The sequence below is a fragment of the Acomys russatus genome, chromosome 9 (assembly GCF_903995435.1).
Source record: "Acomys russatus chromosome 9, mAcoRus1.1, whole genome shotgun sequence".
Classification (NCBI taxonomy): Eukaryota; Metazoa; Chordata; class Mammalia; order Rodentia; family Muridae; genus Acomys; species Acomys russatus.
In genome coordinates, this window is record NC_067145.1 from 26,559,467 (window position 1) to 26,582,735 (window position 23,269).

The 23,269-nt window shown below is 41.2% G+C and overlaps 1 protein-coding gene across 2 annotated transcripts in view; it reads left to right on the forward strand.

The window, feature by feature from the left end:
- Sema5a (semaphorin 5A) overlaps positions 1 to 23,269 on the forward strand; it is a 480,974-nt gene that overhangs the window by 185,962 nt on the left and 271,743 nt on the right. For both annotated transcript variants that reach the window (XM_051151031.1, XM_051151032.1), the window contains exon 3: positions 22,663 to 22,860. In XM_051151031.1, coding sequence (XP_051006988.1) covers positions 22,737 to 22,860 — 124 coding nt within the window. In that variant the 5' untranslated portion in view covers positions 22,663 to 22,736. The remainder of the gene's footprint in view (positions 1 to 22,662; positions 22,861 to 23,269) is intronic.

Below are 23,269 nucleotides of genomic sequence, written 5' to 3' on the forward strand. Positions count from 1 at the left end.
CAGTGATTGGAGTTACAGGGCCATACAATGATGTCCAATTGTTTTTTTTTTTTAAATGTTAATTTATTATAATTTATTCTGATTACACCTCGATTGTTACCTCTAGCTTGTATCCTGTTCGTATCCTCCCTCCTTCTTCCTCCCTATTCCCTTCCCCAGACTTCTGACAGAAGGGACCTCCTCCCCCACCATATGACCACAGCCTATCACTTCTCATCCAGAGAGCCTGCTTCCCCTTCCTCTGTGTGTCTGCCAAGCCTCCCCAGCATGAGGAAGTGATCAAATTGGGGTCACCAGGGTTCATATCAGAGGCAGTCCTTGCTCACCCCACAACCATGGAGAATGAGCTGTCCATTCGCTAGATCTTACTGGGGTTGCATTGTCCTTGGTTGGTGCAACAGTTTGTGCAGGACCCCCTGCAGGTCCAACCTTGATGTTCTTCTTGTGGGGCTCCTGCACACTATGGGTCCTTCCACCTAACCCCCATTCTTCCATACCACTCTCTGCACTCCACCCAGAGCCCAACAGTGAGACCCAGCATCTGTCCCAGTCCTCCACTGGGAGGACTCTCTCAGAGGACATCTATGTTGGGGTAAGATCAAGTAATAACTAGGTATATACCATGCATGTCTTTCTGGGGCTGGATTACCTCACTCAGGATGATCATATCTTGTTCTATCCATTTGTCTGTAAATATCTAGCTTCTTATGGGGGTGTTGGAAATTCAGAATCCTCTATCATGCAAAGAAAGTCCTCTTAGCTATTGGACCATCTCTCCAGTTCCATGAATGTTTCTTTACATGCCCTATACAGTGTTTGCTTTTTAACGTAAGCATATTTTATCATCTCACGAGTATATGTAATGAACCTTTACCTTAAAATGGCATCCTGTCTTCTCCATGTGCCTACTTATCCAGTCTCTCCTTTGCTTATGAGGGGATCAGGGCTCAGTAAATCATAGTATTTGAAGATAGTGTCAGTCAAACATAGATTTAATGCCCCTAAATCACTGGGCACCATAGCTTAGCAGGATGTACACTGTAACATTTTGATTGTTGCCCCTGGTGCTTGTGGGGCTGATTTAGTGCTGAGGATTACTGCTACTTGCCAGCATCTCATGAGAGGATAGACCAAATGTTGAGAGCTAGGGAACATGTCTAAATTCAGACTCTAAAGTGCTGTTTCTTTTTACTGAATGCACATCATTTTTGTGGCATTGTAACACTGAAAACTCATGTTTATACCATCAGAAGTCTGTACCCACCTGTAGATGCTTCCAGATCATGCTAGCACTATATACTTGGTTATATTTCAATTTAAGTGCTTGCTGGCATCTGTGTTAAAACTGTACCTAGGCTTGGCTTTAGTCAGTTATAGTAAGACTGAAGACATGAAATGGCTATCGTGAATGTTAAGGACACAGGGGACACCACTGTGCCCAGACAGGTCCACATGGGGGAAGTGACCATTGAGAATTAAAACAGCATAGAGCAGAGCAGCCCCCACGCCTTGGTCAGGTTGTCTAAGGAATAGATGCAGAGGCAGGCAGATGCCTTGGGATTGGATAATAGATTTGATCTGCCTGTGCAAGGAGTGACTTCACAGGGTCACACTTGTGCTTTAGTCATATCTCACCTGTTGGAGGGAAGTGCCTCCTCCTGAAAGTGGAGCCAATTGTGTCCACTTTCTTCTTTGTGATTAGTAAGTCACTTTGTGTGACTGTGGCCATAATCAGAGGAAACTGGGTTTCCCCAAATGCTAAGACAGAGCCCAACAATCTGCCTTTTATTCAGGAGGTTGCAGCAGGCATACGACTCTTACTGTGTGTGTGTGTGTGTGTGTGTGTGTGTGTGTGTGTGTGTGTGTGTTTTGTTGTTTAATGAGACATGATCTTTCAGTTTAAACCTGGCTGTCCCAGAACTCATTATACATACCAACCTGGCCTTGAATTCACAGAAATCCCCCTGCCTCTGCCTTCCAAGTGCTGCGGTTGAGGGTGTGCCACCATTCTCAGCCTTTAACTGCCTTTTCAATGGAAACGAAGTCTACATTGGAGAGAAAGAAAACCTGAGTGCTATTTTCTACAGGGAGTTTGCTGTATCCCACATGCAGAAGGGGCAACTTTGAGCATCAAAACAAACTGTAGCCATGACAGAATGGAAGTGCTTGCTCCTGCCTGTGTGCCTGCATGCCTGCATGCCTGCATGCCTGCATGCCTGTGTGTTTCCTCATAGAAGCTGAGGGCTTTGTGTAATAGTGTTGATCTGACAAAGGCTGAGAAACCGCTTTGATTTCCTCGAGTAAAGGTGAGGTTTTCACCCAGGCACTGTGAATGTGATGAGCACAGAGGAAGAGATTCTGGGATTGGGGATGCTGCTTGTTGGGACTCAGCTTCCACCTGCATGGCAGAGTGTCTTGAAACTGTATTCACCCACCTGCAGATAGGAACTCCCTATTCTGTCTGGAGAGTACATGGTTTGCTTTGCCCTATCAACAAGGGTACTTTCTGGCCGCTCTTCTTGAGACCCACTCAGCCTTTTCATCTGTTTTGCAGCAATTCTTATTCCTGTGACTCAGTCCCCACACTAGCCTGGTGAGCTTGAACTGACTCTGAATATCGCCTTATGCCGTCCCACTAAACAACCTCTCCTCATTCATTTTGTCTATAGGTAAATAATTTTCTTCCTTTATAATACAAAATTAATGGACGCTCACTGAAATTCAGTCAGTGTATAAGAATACGTTAAAACATATTCTTGCTGCCTTGGAGGAACCGTGTTTGACTTTGCACTCACAAGTGTAAAATATTTATTTGCTTTCTTTCAGTCAAAAATTGGATTTTTCTTTTCCTCTCTCTCCCTCTGTTGATGAATGTGCACATTTTGTTTTCACTCCATATCGTTACTAGATTTATATGCCAGAATGTCAGATTTTACTGCGTTGGTTTTACAAGCTGCATGATATTTAATGGTATGGATATATCATAAGTTATTTGATCTCATTACTTAGAACTGGGTCTATTCATTTCAAAGAAGTAAATGTGTTTGCTTCCGCTTGTTCCAGTAACTTCTAATCTGAGACATTCTCGTGTTACTTTGCCAGGAGTATGTTACTTTTGTTTCCAGCCCATTGACATGGGTCCCATACTTGCAACGTTTATCATTCTCCACCCTCCCTCCCTATTAGCCTGTGCCTTATTTCCCATCTTTGCTATTGCTTGCATGGTTGCTTCTCCCAGCAAATACGAGAGATTTTCTACATGAGAAAAATGTAGAGGGATGAAGGTCCAGGCCATTTCCATGCTGAGAGAACATCACCTGACAATCCAGAAGAAACCAGGCAACAAGGAAACACCTTCTAATCGTCACAGGATATAGCAGGCCCCTTGTTAGGTCCATCAAAGCTTTTCATTGGGGAACTGACAAGCACTAATGGGAATGGGGGAGTTGGTGCCTGATCTGGGCCTCCGAGGGCGGATATGAATCTAATATAGGCCTGGTGGAGTGTTTCTAGGCAGAAGGGAGCAGGAGAGGCCTGAGCACAGTTACCATGACAGAACTGTTAGTATGCCTCATTCCTGGTCAGTGTTTCTTGTCCATGCAACATGCATGTCTTTTCACATTAGCAAAAGCAGGTCCTTTTTTAAAAATATATTTTATTAATTTATTCATGTTACATCTCAATTGTTGTCCTATCCCTTGTATCCTCCCATTCCTCCCTCCCTCTCATTTTCCCCTTACTCCCTTCCCCTATGACTGTGACTGAGGGGGGCCTCTTCCCCCTGTATATGCTCATAGGGTATAAAGTTTCTTCTTGGTAGCCTGCTATCCTTCCTCTGAGTGCCACCAGGCCTCCCCATCCAGGGGACATGGTCAAATATGGGGCACCAGCGTTCGTGTGAAAGTCAGACCCCACTCTCCACTCAACTGTGAAGAATGCAGGTTCTTATTTCTGTATCCTTGGCTTTTGTGTAGTTTTATTGCATTCAAATACTGCTAACTTTTTATTCTTTTTTATTTTTTAATAAATATTGATTTGCTATACTATGTATGATTCTATTTTTCTGACAGTTTTCTTTTTGGGGCATTTATGTGTGTGGAAGAGAGCTTTTGCCCATCCATTTGACTGTGATAATGCGAACTGTGGAAATATCTGTGCTTTCTGTAGACAGTGGACTCTTAAGTTGCTTCTAAGATTTTCCTAGTATGAAAAGTACAATTATAATTTTTTTCAATTATAAATTTTTATGTTTCTTGGGCGGATGTGGAATTTTCCTAACACTAAGGCAGTGCACAATCACAGCTATTGTGAAACACCCAATTGCTCCTATTGTCTCTTTGTAGGAGGGCACTAAATTTGTTTCCTAAGAAACAGATTTCTGTGTCTATAGTCTAACTAGTTTACATTCACCAAATCTTATTTGCTGCTTCGTCATTGCTAAAGAGTAGGCTGGCTATTTTTTGAAGTTGGCTCATATGATTTTAAGATGCCTGTTCTTTTAAAATGTGTTGTAGGAGGTGGGGACAGAGGCTGGAGGACAGCAGCCATGGTGATCTCACACCCTATGTATCAGGTCCAATGCCCATCTCCATTGATACTGTCTTCTCTGCACCAGCATCTGCATGCAGGGGACATTGTAGACTGAGTTAGTCCATGGATGCTCCTTAACTTTAGATGCCATAAGTAGCCAGTCAGGCATCTTGCAACAAAGTTTATGCCCCTTCTTGTTTAGGAGCTACTTGAAAATCTATGTACTGTTTCATTACCTCCTCAGAAATTATATCTTTGAGTATTTTCATTAACTTCTACACCATCATTTGACTTTTAGTATTTTGAAATATAGATACAAAAGTATATTGGAATTGCTTTTAAACCATAATGACATTTACTACAATACCCATGGTGACCTTTCCACATTCTAGGATAATGATCCAAAGAGCCCAGTACCTTATGTTCCCAGCATGTACACATGTCACAGCACTGCACAATAAGCTAGTAACTAGATGTTTTTGAGGCCATTCAGTTAAGGTCTATTTTGACCTGCTTTTGAAGTCTCACATGTAGACCATTAGAGATATAGCAGTCTTCTGTAGAACCTATTGTGAAACTCATTTTAAGAATGATTTATTGACTGAAATAAACCGGGCATGTTTCTTTGCCTTGATCTAGAAGGAAGCGTCTAGACCTTCACAATGAACTAACCCATCAGTTGGAAACCTTGACATTTACTCCATTTAGTGCCTACTAAAGAAGTTAATAGTTCTTACATGCATGCTACGTCTTAGGACCTGGGGATCTACAAAGAACAAATGAAAGTCTTTTGTCTCCACTTGTTTATATTTCAGTGTGTTAAATAGCATGTAATCGAAGATATCAATTCACTGTCAGACATAGATCTCATAGGTCCTTGCAGTATCCTTTAGATGACTGAAGGCAAAGCAATTGGGACAAATTTTGTTGTCATTGACCAAATCAGTATGTTTTGTTCTATTAATCATTCTCTCAATTGTATTCTTCCTGCCTTGATTTTCCTTCTTTGAAGGTACTGAACACTTTTGTCTATGCCCTTGTGGGATATGTTAATCTATTTATTGCTTATTAAAATATGTTTGAAATGGAAAATAATGCTTTAATATACATATATTCTCTGGGGAAATTAGGAAATTATGACCTCTTTTTAAACAAATTTATGTGGAAGGTTGTAGAACACCCCACAGATATATCAAGCAGCAGCTTTCTGTAGTTTTAAGTGATACAGAACAGAGATGTTCACAGCATCAGCAGGTGTAAAAAGGCAGGTTTGGTTGCCTTGGGTTGGGGAGTTACATTGAATAAAGGCTGAGTCTTGGGAAGAAAGCCCCCTTGATGAACCTAGAGAAGATTTAAGTCTTAAGAATCAGCCAGTGCTTCTGTAAGGTCAGTGGATGCAGAGGCACAAGGAAGATCGTGGGTATATGTGTGCATGTGTATGGCTGGCCTAAGGTGAATGAGAGAGCTGGAAAAGAGAGATGCAGAAATGGTTGGGCTGGCTACAGAAAAGGGCTTTTGTTAGGGCCAGTGGTTTTCACATTTTGGAGTTTCTACTACTGAAAGATTTTAAGCGGCTGTGATTACTTTCTCAAACTCCTTTGCACTTTTCTCTAGCTGTAGCACCAAAACCAAAAACCATTTGGGGCAGGAATGCAAAGCACAAAGATCAATTAAAAGGCTTCTGCAAACCCAGGAGAGGGTGAAGTGAGAGGCAGGGCTAGCGTGCGACTGTGGCAACAGATCAGAGCATAGGGTGTGGCTTGATGCCTATTTGGAGCAGTAATGACAGAGTTTACTCAAGGTTTAGCATATTAGTGGGCATATTAGAATAATAAAAATATGACGCCAGCTCTGAAGACAGAGACTTGGGCAGAAAACTGAACTAACGGGTGGTGATATCAGTGCCTGTTTGGACGAGTTTAAAGCCATTTCCTTGTCTTAAGTAAGTACAAGTGAAGAAGTGGATAGACTTCTTTCAGGCACAGGCTGCCAGATGATGGATGGTAGTAGAAAACTGAGGTAACCTTTGCAGAATCCTGCAACGGTGGGAACTCTGGCAAGGTTTACCCTAGGCTAAAGCTTGGTCAATGAGGTCTCTGGCTCCAAGATCAGTGAATGAGCCTGTGGCTACTCAGCCAAGTGCCATTCCCAGGGACACACATACTCATTGTGGGAATGAGGACCACACCTTCAGGACAGCAGCTTGGCAGGAGACAGACTTCCTAGTACCTCACTGCCTCACATCTCCATGTTTGGAAAATAAGAAAGGGTGACAGTGTACGTGCTATAAGATTATTTACAGAAAATACATGTATAAATTCCATCTATAAGCTAATTTGCAATTTCATACAGATCATTATTCAGTAGCTACTAGCGTCTTTAACTTTGATTAAGATCTCATTAATTTTCATTATATGATGCATGCTTTATTCTTTTTGTGCATACTTGTCACAGACTTATTAATGCTACTGTGGTCTGATTTAGTTTTGACAGACAGGACTGTAACAAAGTCAAGTAAACAATGTATTCACTTTCTATGTCTGGTATCAGGTCCTTCCTAGGTAAAAATCTGAAAATACCAAGCAAGGGGACTTTTCACTAAACAGTCTATTTTTTTTCTTAAGTGCATTAGTGATCTGTTTTTATCTGAAAAACTTTCATGATGTTCATATTTCAACCTAGAATAATTACTCTAATAAAATTGCTTGGCCCTGGATGGTAATGTCCCTTCTTTGTTCCTGTTGCTTCATGTGAGTCTGGTGAGCGATGAGAACTGGAATTAGTTCTGTAGACCCCAAGGGCTTGTGTGCGTGGCCAGCACTCCCTTCTGTTCTCACAGTCCCAGGCCCCTGAGAACTCCTCTTTTCAGCGCATCTGCCTGTATAATCCCTTCATCCCTTTGACCATTAACTGGAAAATTATGACATTTTGAAAGGACATTTCTCAAAACCATGGGAATTCATATATTTGGACCAGATGTTAAGAGAATTTTAATAGGGGATAAAACATCTGTGACAATGAATGGCAGAGTCATGGAAGAAAGGGAAGCATGCACAGCATTTTAATAGAAGTATGTGCATCCCAAAAATGGTAGTGTGCATACATCCGCTAACTCTGCTCTCAGATGCTAAACGCCTACTCAGTACAGCCCAGAAGCTGAGGCTTCACGGCCTTGCTTTAGAATGAGGCCGGGGTCAGTAATTGTAGCTTAGGATGACCAAAGTCTATAGCAGATATAAGTGCATGTGGAGGGGGGGGGTTTGGTATTAAAAAAATGGCTACATAGATGCTTAAGGATGAGAGATAGAGGAAGTAATCCCAACAGAATGAGAAGAAATTCGAGGCAAGAAGCAGAGTGGCCTGGCTAGGGTTTTGGAAAGATGAAAGGATAGGAATGGTGACCAAGTTCTCGGATGTTCAGGACATCTACCTGAACACACGTGTTCTTGTCTGTCATAGATAGTAGGCGTGAAGGAGTCAGTCAGTAAAGACAGGTCAGAAGGCCCCTAGTAGCTCAGACTCTGCTGGTGCACTTATTTGAATATGCCGCCTTTTGTTTATAGGTCTACATTATACAGAGTGGGGATTATATTTGGGTTGGTATTATTAAGCCTGTGTAAAGCCACCCATATTTGAAGAGGCACATCAGAAGAACATCCTGATTGAGTAAGAAAAAAACAACATACCAAAGGGGTAAGTGTGCACCTTTATTTGCAGCAAGGCTGAGACGTTCCAGGTATAGCGGGGAGAGTGGGAGACAATGGTGCTATGGATCCTAGGAAAGGTCACATCAGCAGGATCAGGGTTTTTTTTCTCCCAAACATGTCAGTCTGCACTTGCATGTTATCATAAAGAACACACATAATGACTGTCACAAGAAGGTGCTGTCTCTAGTGGCCTGTGAGAGTCACTTACAACTTGACTACTGTACTGTGTCTTCTGTGTCTCTTGCCTTAGGAAACGAATCCATGTAAGTCCTTTAGAAATTGATCATATGGTTATGTTTACTGAAGGCTCTATTATTTAAGTATATTTTTTCCTAGAAAGTGCTCCTGGTTTAGCAAGTAGAAGTAGAATGAATCAACTTTCACTTAGTTTTAAAACCTGCTGACAGATAAAATTAATATTGTCTTTGAGCAAATAATAATTTTATCTAATGGACTTCATTTATTTTTATCGTTCCTCCGGGCGATCTAGACTAAACAGGGGAAGAAGGCAAAGGCATAATAGCAATTCCATTTGAAGAGAGGTATAAAATAAGGTCATTGGAGCTGAACTATTGTTGAAATGTATAAAATAGTTTAATGTTTGCTTTTCCCCATTTTATACCATGAGGTCATTTTATATAGCCATAAAATTCCTTCTCATCGGAGTTCAGATATGGTGGCACTCTCTGGATAACGGTCAGCTCTGGTTCAGTCACTGAGGGTGTCAGTCTGTTGTCTTTCTCTGTGTCGATCTGATAAGTGTTTTTGTTAACATATTCATAAAATCATTTCACTAATCATGCATGGTAAATTGCTTTCAGCTGAATCTTGACAGTTAGGGTGCATGGCTTAAAATAGTACAAAGGTGTTTGTTTTTTTTTAAATGTATATAAAATGGAAGATTTAAAGTGTTGCAGCTATTCTGATTTTCCCTTTACATTCAATTAAGAACATGGAGTCTTTAATCTCAATGTATTTCTCTAATAATATTGTCCCGTCATGATTTCAAAAATGTGTTCGGACATCTAGGCTTGAACATTGTGTTAACTTAGTGTTATGGTTTTGCTAACTCTTTATTTAATTCCATTTTCTGCTGAGCACATAGAATATTGATACCGCAGCAAAGAGAAAGCAAGGGCTCACTCGATACCTTCCTTCCTGGGCTGATCATGAAAGACTTTGAGCTTCCTGTATCATTTCTTCCCTCTGTCCTGAACTTTCATTTCAATCCTGTAAAAAAAAAAAAAAAAAAAAAATCCAAACCCACAGTTTCTGTGTTTCTTTGCATTCAAAGCAATCCTTCCTTGACAGATCTTGTTTTGAACTTTTGTTTCATACTTGCCAATGTTCACACAAATAATCTGTGCTAAAAAGATGAGTATTAAACCTAAGAAATACATTTTTACCTGTTTTACAACCATAAACCCTGCCTAGGAGTCCTGAGATACTGTCCTTTCTGTGCTCAACCCAACCTTGGAGGGCAGCACTAAGGAACAGGATTTTTTTACTATGGCTACCTGGATTAACAACGCCCTGGGAGTATCTCTCCTGTCTGGACCTATGGTTCATCAACTAGTATTTGCTTTCCAGACACGACTGAAGTGACTCAGTCCACCTAATCTCTTGGTTATAAGTGGGTGCCTTTATAGACTCAAAGAGAAAGGCCAACTTAATCATCACAAAACCAGGAAGGTACAGAACCCATTTTGATGTGATTTGCCACTTACATTTAACTTCTCACATATAATGGAATGTGTTGTGGCCTTGCTTTGTCAGCTACAAATGGAGTGGTTAGCTAGATGAATTTGAAATATCCTTTGACTTCCCAGCTTCTGGGAGTGACTGATTCATTGCCTCATGTGGACCAAGGAGCTAAGCCGACTCGCACCGTGACTCTATCAGCGGCAAGAGATGGCTGAATCACAGCTTCTTTCTAAAGATTAGCTCTGCTTCTTTGGACTTGTTCATGCAGCCCATTCAGTATGCAGGAGCTCATGAACTTGGCACCCAGACTATGAGTTCAAAACATAGCTTGTGAGAAGAAGTTCAAATGTAGACATGTAACTGTTATGCGACTATGCAGATAAATCTTTGATGAAAAGGTGGTTAAGTGCCTGGCACTGAAGTTGTTATGGCGGGTTCTAGGCTGGAGCTGGCAGGCTGGCTGGAGTGGGTACTTGCTGTGTATGGTAATAGAAAATGGTTTCTTCCTTGACCTATGGATAACTTGAGCTGAGATGAGCATCATGGCACCAGCAACACACAAACAAGTATACACCATAGCCTGTAAGTTACTCCAGTGTGGCTGAAAGCTATGGGCCTTTTCAGGGTGCACAGTTGAGATGCAGTTTACAGGGACTGGGTTATTGGTAAAAGGTGCAGAATATTTTTGAAGAGTTCAAAGAAGCAAGAAAGGAATTCAGAGCGTTTGGGACGGGGCAGCCTCATGCCAGCCATTGCAAGCTGGAAGAGTTCCTTTGTCTGGCTGTGACACAGGTGCAGAGCATGGGCTGGGAGGCAGGTTTTGGATGGCGCCTGACGGGCAGCTCACCCAGTGACCTTGAACAGTGCCAAGGGATGGAACGGCTGTTTGAAATATGGCCACCTCTGCAGTGCTCTCTGTCCCTGTCTATAAATCTGCCTATTTGCACTTCTGAGGTGAAATGATCTGTAGCTTGCTGTTAGGTGGCATAGGTGCAGCCAGAGCTTCGCTCATCAGCTTTGGCTAGCTGCCAGCAGGGCTGCTGTTTTGGGGGCAAGCTTGGGGCCTGGCTCTGAGTCTCCTCTGAGGCCCTCCTTCTGGGTTAGCTCTTGACTTGTTTGCCCTCCCACCGGGGTGATTATAGATGCCTTGGGTAAAGCACGTGGCAAGGAGGGCTTTATGTCTCTGAATTGTGCCAGAAGATCTGCCTATATCTAATTTTACAATACGGTTTAGAAGCCACTCAGCCTCCTCTGAAAGGACGCGCATTAAGCTTGCATTGGATCTGTTTTTATTAGTAACTGGTTAGATTCTGCTCCCTCGGGAAAGCTCCCCCATGCAAGCGTTCATTCTTTTGATTTCTTTTTGATCTGACAGCATTTTTATTTTCTAAAAGGAACAGTTATTTTCTGTCCCCCACGTCTATTCAGCTGCAGTGTGGGTGAGATCTGGAAATGTTATTTATCGCACAAACACTTCTATACAGAGTTGTGCTTATTTAGATCCAGCTTATAGAGCGATCCTCCCACATGAGGAAGCCAAAGGAAAGCTTCAGGGATTTTTGAAGTAAATTCTCCAAAATGAGTAGATGTCACAATCCGTATTTGCCTTCTGTAATACATCGTCATAACAACAAAGACATTTTTTATTAACTTGCGTGATATATATTTAATTTTCTGAGGTTGGTTGGATGGTATAAGAAAATCTTTCAGTGACATTGATTCTTTAAAAAGACTTTCAAAATAAAGTTCTCAAAATGCAGCAAATATAGTTATAATTAACATGGCTTTCAATATTACTGACAACGTAGTGAAGTGATTCAATACACACTCATTTGGGATATATATGTGTATGTGTGTGTGTGTGTGTGTATTAATGATAGCTTGAGTTCTAAGGAGAGAACGGTTTTGACAAATTTAAATGAGGAGTTATCAGCAAGGGCAATTTGGCAATTCTTGGAAGTGGTTTTGGTTGGCAAAGATGGTTAGAGGCGTGGGATGTTGGCTAATGCACCTAGCAGCCCTAGACTAAGAGTGACCTTGCTGCAGTGTCCGAAGAGCCAATACTGAGCAGCCTGCAGTAGTTAGGACTCCAATCTCTGAGTTAAGACATCCTGTGCCACCTTTGGAGGTGGCATTTCTGCCATTAAGAAGGAAGACCTACATGCTACTCAAAGCTGATCCTACTCAGTATGAAATCTCAGAGGAGCCGGCCTTCTATGGTGAATGCTCAGAAAAATACTATATTCTCCATGAAGACTGAATGTCTTTGTCACTTTACCACAGTGACAATGTGTAGCAACTAATTCTAGGTAAAAGAAGGTGATTTATATTCTGAAAATTAAACCCTGCTGTTGAATGTGCCTTGGGAGGTTTCCCATAGAAAGCAGGTGATCTCATCATGTCACTCCAGAGTCTACCCATTTTCCTTTGAGCTGTGCTTTCATTGTCATGGTGATTCCCTCATGTCCCAAGTCCTTAACTGTATGTGGCCACTTGAGCTGCTGCATTCCTCCTTTCATCCAGGAGACAAAGATTTTAAGGCTCAGATTAACACATTATGATGCTGGTAGGTGTGGTAGATAGTCATCCCCTGCTTCACTTGATGTAGCTTGGATAATGACTATCCCCAAGGCCCATGAATAAAAGGCTTGGCCCATGGCAGTAGTGGAGAATGGCACAACCTTTTGGAGATGAGACCTACTAGAAGGCAGTACAATGCTGGTATATGTCCTCTCATGGGCTATCAGTCCCTGGATTGTTGAAAGCACTTTGTCTTGGCTGCCGTGGAGTCAGAGGTCCCCTCTGTTACCAGCTCACACTCTGAGGTATTCTGCTATGACAGAATGAAAGCAATAGAGCTCAGTGATCAGACTTGAAACCACTGAAAACATGAGCCAAAATATTCTTTCCTTTTGTGTGGATTATCTCAGATAGTTTGCCAAAATAACAAGCAGTTGACTAACCTAATGGTTAATTGTATTCCCTGTTGGCTTAAGCCTGGCCGACTGACCAGCTGTATGTAGTCCTAGCACCTCATGGAGTTGAGCTCCATTTTGGAAGTAATGATAGGGCAATACTGTGTGGTCTGTGAGAGTTCAATGGAGAGAGTGTTTAGGTGTCAGGCATGGATCCAAATGTTGGCATCACACCTACCATCAAGCTAGAATGGACTGAGGGTTGTTACCATGTGTATCTGTTCTTGTTCTATCTTACTGATAGTGCGTGTTTGTTTTCACATAGAGCTGAGACATCTTTACACCCCTGACAACAGCCAACATGGATACTCCACACATCCTTGGTCTTAACAGAACCAAGCCATAGCTAAGTCATCTTTTTTTTTTAAATTTTTTTTTATTAATTTATTCTTATTACATCTCAGTGGTTATCCCATCCCTTGTATCCTCCCATTCTTCCCTCCCTCCCATTTTCCCCTTATTCCCCTCCCCTATGACTGTTCCTGAGGGGGATTACCTCCCCCTGTATATTCTCATAGGGTATCAAGTCGCTTCTTGGTAACCTGCTATCCAGTAGCCAAAATCAAAGTAAATGGTGAGATACTCAAGAAAATTCCTTTTTTTTTTTTTTTTTTTTTTTTTTTTTTTTTTTTTTATGTCTTCCTCTCTTTCTATTTCTCCCAGTTCCTCTCCACTTCATGTCCCATCCAGATCCACCCGCTTTCTATCTCTGGTTAGAAAACAAGCATGCCTGTAGGGGATAATAATAAAGTACAATAAGATAGAAAATAAAATCAAAATAGGAAAAAAAGCATCAGAAGCAAAAGAGCCCAAGATAAAGCACAACAAATTGATACAGATGCATAGACGTACTGCTTTGTACATCCAGAAATCCATTAAAAAGCCCGAAGACATTGTATATATCCAAAACCTGTAGTGTATATAAATAAATAAACAAACAAACAAAGAAATAAATAAGTAAATAAATGTGAAAATGAAAATGAAAAGTTTTTTTAAAGCACTAGCACCACATTATGAGGCAATACACCTCATTAAAGATGTCTTTAAATTCCTTTTTTTTTTTTAATTTGGCTATCTACTGTTGAGCATGCAGCATACCTTTAAGAATAGTTTGATTTAGAGTGACTTGTTTCTTTGGTATTCTCCATGCCCTCTGAGTCTTACACTCTTTCTGCCTCCTCTTCCTCATAGTTCCCTAGGCTCAGAGGGGAGGGATTTGATGGAGACATCCTGTTTCCAGGAGAGTGCTTCAAGGGCTCTTTCACTCGGCATATTGGCTGGCTGTGCATCTTTGTATTTCTTCCCTGTTACTGCAGGAGGAAGCATCTGTGATGATGGCTGAGCAAGACTCTGAGCTGAGTATAGCAGCATGCCATTTAAGGATTATTTTATCCCTGTGTTCTTTTTGTTCAACAATTTTATTAGGTTTTTACCTCAGGTCCCTTGGCCAGTAAGTTTTTGGTCACCTAAGTAGTGTTGGATGTGGATTACAAAATTTCATGGAGTGGGCCTTATTTCAAGTCAGATATTGGTTGATTAGTTCTTCAAGCTTTGCGTCACTGTTGTACTAACATGTTTTGTATCTAGGAGACCATTGTAAATTGAAGGGTTTCTAGCTAGCTGGGTTGATGTTTATGTTTATTCTCCTTTAATAGGGAGTAGAGTATTTCCTGGTCCCAAGGACACTAGCCTGCAGGGGTGAAGGCTCTAGGTAGGCACCAGCTTGACTTATCTGTGTTCAGTGACTTGTGTTGTGTTATTTTCAGAAGTTGAGTTTTGCTACCAGTTTGTGGAGAGCAACTTAAAGCCTTGACAATTGCTTGGGTTGTTTGAAAGTTGCCATGAGACCACTCTGTGCCACAGCTCTTATTTGTAACCCATTCTCATCACTGAAGCTTCATTTGGTGATGAGATAAGTTCATTTGAGGCTGTGTCTCCAATATTTGATCATTTCATTTAGATTTCATTCCTTCCTATCATGTATGTATGTATGTATGTATGTATGTATGTATATATGTATGTATGTATGTATGTATCTATGTATCTATATATCTATGTATGTATGTATGTATGTATCTATCTATCTTATCTATGTATCTATCTATGTATCTATCTATCTATCTATCTATCTATCTATCTATCTATCTATCTATCTATCATCATTTATGAAGCTTCTACTGCATTAGGTTTCCATATGCCCCCTCAAGTGGCCCTTAATTTTGGCTGTCCTTCCTTCCCTTGTTCCCCTCTTCCTCTCATATCCCCTTTTGACATTCTCCTTCCAGTCCATATTTGTGGTCCCTCAGTCATTATCTATTCTATTTGCTCTTCCTAAGGAGATGCTCCCTTCTTTTGAGTTACTTACTCTATATCTAACTTCTGAGATTTTAGAGATCATAGCTTGCTTATCATTGGCTTAACAGCTAACATTCAATCTAAGAGAATACATATCATGTTTGTATTTATGAGTCTGGTTACCTCACTCAGGATGACTTTTCCTAGTTAAATCAACTTACCTATGAATTTCATATTCTGAAGGTGGAGTAATATTCCATTGTGTAAATGTACCACGTTTTAAAAATCTATCCACTTACAGACATCTAGGTTGTTTTTTTTCTATTTTCTGGCTATTATGAAAATAGCAATAATGAACATAGTTGAGTAAGTGTCTCTGAAGTAGGATGAAGCATCCTTTGGCTGTATGCCCAAGAGTGGTATAGATGGATCTTGAGGAAGATTGATTTCTATCTTTCCAAGGAACTGCAACACTGATTCAACAGTGTGTGTTGCATGAGTTTCTATTCCCTCCAGCAATGGAATAATGTTCCCATTATGCCACATTCTTCCTTCATGAGCTGTCACTTATTTTATTGATCTTGGCCATTCTGACTAGTGTATGATGAAGTCTCCAAGTAGTTTAGATTTGCATTTTCCTGATGACTAAAGATGAACATTTCTTTAAATATTTCTCAACCATTTGAGTTTCCTCATTTGAAAAATCACTGTTCAGGTCTGCGCCACATTTGAAAATTGGGTTGTTTGTTTTCTTGGTGTGAAGATTAAAAAAAATTCTTTATGTAGTTGACTATTAGTTCTCTATCTATGTATAGCTGGTAACAAAACTTTTCTTGTTCTGTGGATTGCTGCCTTGCAAAAAAAAAAATGATGTCTTTTGCTGTGCAGATGCTTTTCACTTTCATGAGATCCAATTTATTAATTGTTGATCTTCATTCCTGTGCTAAGGTGTTCTGTTCAGAAAGTCTCCTGTGCCAGTGAGTTCAAAGCTCTTTCTCACTGTTAATTGCATCAGGTTCAGTGATTCTGCTCTTTTGTTGAAGACTTTGACCCATTTAGAGTTGAATTTTTTTCCAGGGTGATACACTTAGATTTATTTGGATTCTTATTTGCTGCCATTCAGTTTGACCCACAGCATTTGTTAACAATGCTGCCTTTACAGGAGACAACTTCCTGAACAGAACACCAACAGCCCAGGCCTTAACATCAACAATTAATAAATGGGACCTCATGAGGCTGAGAAGCTTCTGTAAGGCAGGTGACACTGTCAACAGAACAAAGTGACAGCCTACAGACTGGGAAAAGATCTTCACCAAAGGTCTAATATCCAAAATATATAAAGAACTCAAGAAATTAAACACCACCAAACCAAATAACCCAATAGAGAAATGGGCTCAGAACTAAACAGAGAATTCTCAACAGAGGAATATCAAATGGCTGAGAAACACTTAAAGAAATGCTCGACCTCCTTAGTCATCAGAGAAATGCAAATCAAAACGACACTGAGATTCCATCTTACACCCATCAGAATGGCTAAGATCAATAACTCAACTGATACCACATGCTGGCGAGGATGTGGAGAAAGAGGAACACTCCTTCATTGCTGGTGGGAATGCAAACTAATACAACTACTTTGGAAATTTATCTGGCGCTTTCTCAGAAAAATGGGAATAGGGCTTCCTCAAGACCCAGGTATTCCAGTCCTTGGAATATACCCAGAAGATGCACTATCACACAACAGGGAAATATGCTCAACCATGTTCATAGCTGCCTTATTCATAATAGCCAGAACATGGAAACAGCCTACGTGTCTCTCAGTAGAAGAATGGATAAAGAAACTGTGGTACATTTACACTATGGAATACTACTCAGCTATTAAAAACAAAGAATTCCCTAAATTTGTGGACAAATGGATTGAATTAGAAATTATCATAATGAGTGAGTTCACCCAGAAGCAAAAAGAGTTAAATGGTATATACTCATTTATATCGAGACACTAGTCCAAGGGGTACATCCCCATGAAAAACTTTACCTACCAGGAAAGTGGGTCAGAGGGGAGGGCATCCTATTGAGACTTTAGGTGAGAGAAGCTTGGGAGAATGAGGAAATAGAAGGATCCAGAGGGTCCTGGAAAACTACAGGCAGGTCTGGGCCCTGGGGTCCTCCTCAAACTCTGGCACCAGCCAAGAAAAATATAGGTAGTAAACTTCGAACCCCTACCCAGACTAGCCGATGGATAGGATATTCTCCACCGTTAAGTGGAGAAGGAGATCTGACTTTCACACAAACTCTGGTGCCCCATATTTGTCCATGTCCCTTGGATGGGGATACCTGGTGGCACTCAGAGGAAGGATAATAGGTCACCAAGAAGAGACTTGATACCCTATGAGCATATACAGGGGGAGGAGGTCCCCCCTCAGTCACAGACATAGGGGAGGGGAATAGGGGAGGAAGCTGGAGAGGGGGAGGAATGATAGGATACAAGGGATGGGATAACAACTGAGATGTAATTTGAATAAATTAATAATAAAAAAAGGAAAAAAAGTGATGAACATTTTTTAAAAAGCAAAAACAAACAAACAAACAAACATACAAACAAAAAACAATGCTGCCTTTTTTCCCCCAGCGTGTATTTCTGGTTTCTGTATAAAAAACTTGGTGGTGTAGGTGTGTGGATTTATATGTCTTGGTCTTCAGTTTGATTCCACTGATCAACATGTCTGTTTTTATTCTAATACTTGCTATTTTTATCATTATAGCTTAAAATTGTCATTTCAACATCTGTAAAGAACTATGCTGGGATTTTGAAAGGAATCGTATTGTAGATTGCTTTTGGTAGAATGGCAAGTTTTACTGTGTTACCTCTGTTAATCCACAAGCATGGTAGAGCTTTCCATCTCCTGATACCTTCTTCAATTTCTTTCTTCAATGCCTTAAATTTTTTATCATATAACAAGTCTTCCACTTGCTTGGCTTTATATTTTTGGGGCTACTGATAAAGGTGTCTTATCCATCATTCCTTTTTAAGTGCATTTGTCACTTGTATATAGGAAAACTAATGATTTTTGTGAAGAAACTCGTATCCTGATACTTTGCTGAAAGTATTTTTTAGTGGTATGAAGTTTTGTGGTGGAATTTTTAGGGTCACTTATATATACTATCATATCTTCTGCTTCGTTCTCTGGACATGGGGACAGAGAGAGGAGAGGCCACAGCAGGCAGTCTTCTACAGAACGGGTGATGAGACTAGGGGATTGAATATGGGAGCACCAAGGAAGAGTGAAGCTCTGTAACTTGCCTCCCTGTTTCATAGGCCTACTTGCTTGTCTGGCAGGCTTGGCTGCAGGATCCCAGCAAACTCAATTGGAATTGAGGGTGGAGACTAAGCGATGCCTAGGGAGAAACTCTGAAGGAGATGATTGAAGGTAATCTCCTGAAGATTGGGTCCAACAGGGAGGGGAGGCCAAAGCAGGTGTTTGATTAAAATACTGTGGGCGAGGCTGTGGTCTAGAAGGTTGGATTTGGAGGAGAGAGGGGAGAGGTGAAGACTGACATTTAGACTACCTGCTTTCTGGGCCTGTGTGGCCAGAAGGTTTCTAGTGAGTGTCTGCTGATGATGAAGGCTGGGTTAAGGGAAAGATCCGTGTGATATGCTAGGGATGAGGGCAGAAAGGGAAGGGTCACAGGAAGTGGTCTGCTACTGAGCGAGGTGTGTGTCTGTGACTGGGGGATTGATTTTTGAGAGGTGAAGTTCTTCAGTTAGGCTACCTACTTCCCCTGGCCTGTGTGACTAGCAGGTTCACAGGAAATGCCTATTTGGTCATGTGCATTTTTCCATCAATTGATGATGTTTTATGGCTTCCGTCTCATGCCAGGAGGAAAAGTGAAGATGGGCTGTCCTCTAATGGGAAAAACATACTTTCAGTATTCCAACTCAAGGAATCTTAGCAGCTATAAACCTGTATGTATTACACTGCTATGCATCTGAGGGATGGTCAGCTGTGGATGCCCATTTGCTTTTCTGCCCATTCCCTCCCCGCTCATCCACCTGCACATTCTCTTTACCTCCTCCTCCACTAGAAGTGCTTCCCTCCTTGTTTTTGTCTGTATTCCCTTCATTTGCTTCTTTCTCTACCTAAACATTTTATCCAACGGGAACATCTAGAATCTTTCACACTATTGATGATCCTAACCTTTGACCTGCTCTGGAATTCTTAGTCTTAGTCTCCTCGCTATTTCCGTGTATCATTGGTCTCCTTCCTGATATCCTGTCATGCATCCTCTGTGTCGTGCTGCTCGGGTCCTCTGCATGCTCATACACTTTATGCAGGAATGTGTGCGTAGGTGGCATTCAGTAAGCAATGAGTTAATGAGAGATGCTCAGATCTAGTTACCAAAATTTAACGCCTTTCAACTTTCTACTGCTTGATGTATTTCTCTACTTCTACGTCTTCTAATGTTTTATAATATGTAATTGTAAATTATGTATCTTAATAAATCTATTTATATATTTTATTACAATAAATACATTATATATTATAATATTTTTAAGATGTGGAAGTAGAGGAGTAAATGTTATAATATATTATGCATAACTATAATATATATTATAATATAAATATCCATTCCTTCTTAAGATGACACCTTTCCTCACTTTATTAACTAATTTCTTTATTTTAATAGCTTCCCATTCCAAGTGTTTCTGGGTCTTCTCTCATATGATATCTCTTCTCTATTTATTTACTCACTATTTATTTACTTATTCATTTATTATGTATTTATTATTTATTTATTTGTCAGTGTTTCACAGTGCAGCCCATGCTGGCTTTGACCTCATAATCCTCTAGTCAAGTGCATGGATGGCAGGCACGGGCCGCCTCCACCTTCTCCCTCTTAAATCCACAATCTCCTCTCTACTCAACTTTCTTAGAAGATGGACTGTACTTAACTGTCTGTGGCTTTAGTCCTTTTTCATGCTCTGTAAAATAATCTCAGTAACTGGGTACTTTCTTCAAGAGAATATATGGTTCTTCGTGGCGCCAAAGGCTGGAAGTCTGAAGTCAAGGGGCAGATGGATGAGGGCTTTTCTGCTGCAATCTTCCATTGTAGCCTGCAGGGCATGACAAGGTGGTGTGTGCACAAGCGCATGAGCCGTGAGAGCTGAGGAGGCTGCAGAGGCCTCTCTAGCAGGCCACTCTCAGTCCCTCCCATGAAAACAGCCTAGTCGCCCCTAAATGCCCCATACAGCATGCCACTGCAATGAATAACACAACTCTGCATGCGTTTGATTGCCAATTGCTCTTGCGGTCCTAAAATTTCCCAGTATTCGAGTGTAAATCTTATTTTACAGTAACATTTTCTTTGGTCACCTAACCTAAGAGGGCACTATGCCTTGTTCCACTTCTCTCATTCCACTGATTTCGGTTTCTCCTTAGGAGGATTCATTCTCATTTTCTGTGGAAGCCCCTACATGTGACCTTTCCCATCTCACATGGCCGCCTCCTTGCCTATCGTGCCTCTCCTGAATGAAGAGAAACCTCATCTATCATTTAGAGCTTTCTAGACTTCATAAGCTACATTTGATTTTTTTTTTCCTTATCACCTGACCTGGAGTTTATGGGAAGTTCCAAAGTATGCATTCAGCTTCTTAATCCCAGCATGCACAGCACCAAATGATTATATTTCCTATACAGCAGGCCTTCTGTGGTTGCTGCCTAAGTGGATAGCAGTCATATCCTAATGGTCATTTCTATCGCTTTTAGTCCATTTGTGTCTAAACCCGCAGATTAGAACAATAGCCGTTTTAAATATATAGTTACATAGTTACATATTTGTGTGCAGGAATTTGGGCAGGGCTCAGCTGAAAAGCTGGCCTTAATGGGTTACAGCGCCCCTAAACCACCTAAGTGGTCTCTCTCCTGAGACACGCACAGGGAGTTGCATTTCTGACCCTATTCCTCCACTCTCCAGCGAATGTGTTCCGGTTGGCAGGACATGCCCGTCAGGCCATAGGCACTGGCTTGGTCCTGAGAAGTTGTGACTTCTGTGGTGTTGCTTGCTGAGAAGCCCAGACTCAGAGGAGAGCATCACTTCCTGGTGGGGCAGGGCCAAGCTGGGCTCCACAGCCATTCTGAACAGCCATACTCATTAGCTACCCTTCGCTTCTGCTTTGTGCTCTTGATTGACAAAACCTAAAGCCACAGCTTCTCTGCTCAACAATTGGAGTAAATTTAAGTCAACTTATTCACTCCTCTGTTATTCTCTGTGCAATTTCATGTCCAGACTGATTTTTTTTTTTTTTTTTACTCTCATTCAATTACCTGGTTCCTGTACCAAGAACAGCCAAGCACTCCAGAACACATTTACTGCGTCCTCTTATCTGTTTACCCACTCCCAGGCGTCTTCTTATCCTTGGCACTTGGTGTGAAAAACCCTTCCAGAAATCCTTATCTCCCAAAATCCTCTTTATCCTTCAATATTAAATTTAAATCTGACCCCTAGATGAGTGTATCTTTGATCTCTCTAGAAGGCAGGGGCACCCTCCCTTCATTTCCAATTTCAGAGTCTGCGTAACAGTTATTTGTACAGATCTGTTTTAATTTAGAGTGAGTTTTGTTCATAATCCTAAAGGTGTCTCTGTTTGTAACCTCACCCTTTTAATCTACCTGGTAGTTACTCAATTTATGAAGCATACTTGGCCACAGGTTTTGCAGATGGATCACTGATAAATTTAGAATCTTATTAGAATTTTTGACGAGTACTGTGAGCCATAGTCCTAATCAGATTATTGGTAAAAGGCAAAGATTGTAGCCTTATTAAATAGTGTCTTATGGATGATAAAGAGCGATAAAGCTACTGCATATCAACTCAGATTGCTCAAACAGGCCAAGACAGACTTACAAGGAAAGCCCCAAGAATGATCACAGTGATTAATCACCATTACTTAGGAGGGGTGTGACCTTGGAGAGCTTAACCTTGTATTGTCTCAGATTTAATTCATCTACACACACACACACACACACACACACACACACACACACACACACGTGCGAGCGCACGCACGTACACGCACATGTGCACATATACATCCACACCACACACACACACACACACATCTACCATACACATCCACATATATACCCACCCAGCACACATACCCACCCCCACTTACAACTCCCTATCTGTACAAAATGCACCAGCACAGCACATGCATCTATATTATACACATACACATACATACAGGCACACACACCCCACACCCTTATACACACCTAGTCCTATGCGCACTGCACTTACCTACCTGCTACACATACCCATATTGCCCAGAAAGTGGGGGATACACACACTCTGAAGCATCATCTCATATCAAATGTCCACTGGTTTGTGTTTTCTAACATCTCTTGCCTAAACCTTAGCTCATGTTCACTGGAACCCTCTTTTGTGTGTTGTAGGTACTTTTCACACATGAGGAGAAGGTGAGCATCACAGAAAACCTGTTCCCAGAGTCAGAGACCCCTTGCCCACCATGAACGGAGCCTGCATCCTTGCATGGCTGCTCTCAAGCCTGGGAGTGTGGAGACTTGTCCGGCCCGAGATCCAGGATCCTGCCCAGTGCCAGAGAGCTGAGCACCCCATTGTCTCCTACAAAGGTAAGGAATAAGGCTATATGTAATCACAAGGCTATCTGATGTAATGAGAAAGCTTGTGTAGTCACAGGACCACAATGTAAATCAAATCCCATGTTCAGTGCAAGATAGTAAGAGGTGGATGTTGCTTTTTGTTCTGTGACTTCACCTGGGTAATTGTCTAGAATAAAGACAAAAATGTGCAAGTTTCATGTCTTGAAGTAGTACTTCCTCATGGAGGATCCCAGGTGAGATTTCTATGGGTGGAAACTGTGTTATGTCCCTTTTATTCAGGTCAGCAGAAACCATGTCATCCGCACTGCAGTAAACAATAAGAAGAGGAAAGAAAAAAAAAATCATGTTTGGCATTTCCTAATGAAGCCAGGGTCTTGTCCAGACTAGCCCCTGTCTTTATCTAGCATCGTAGTGCAGT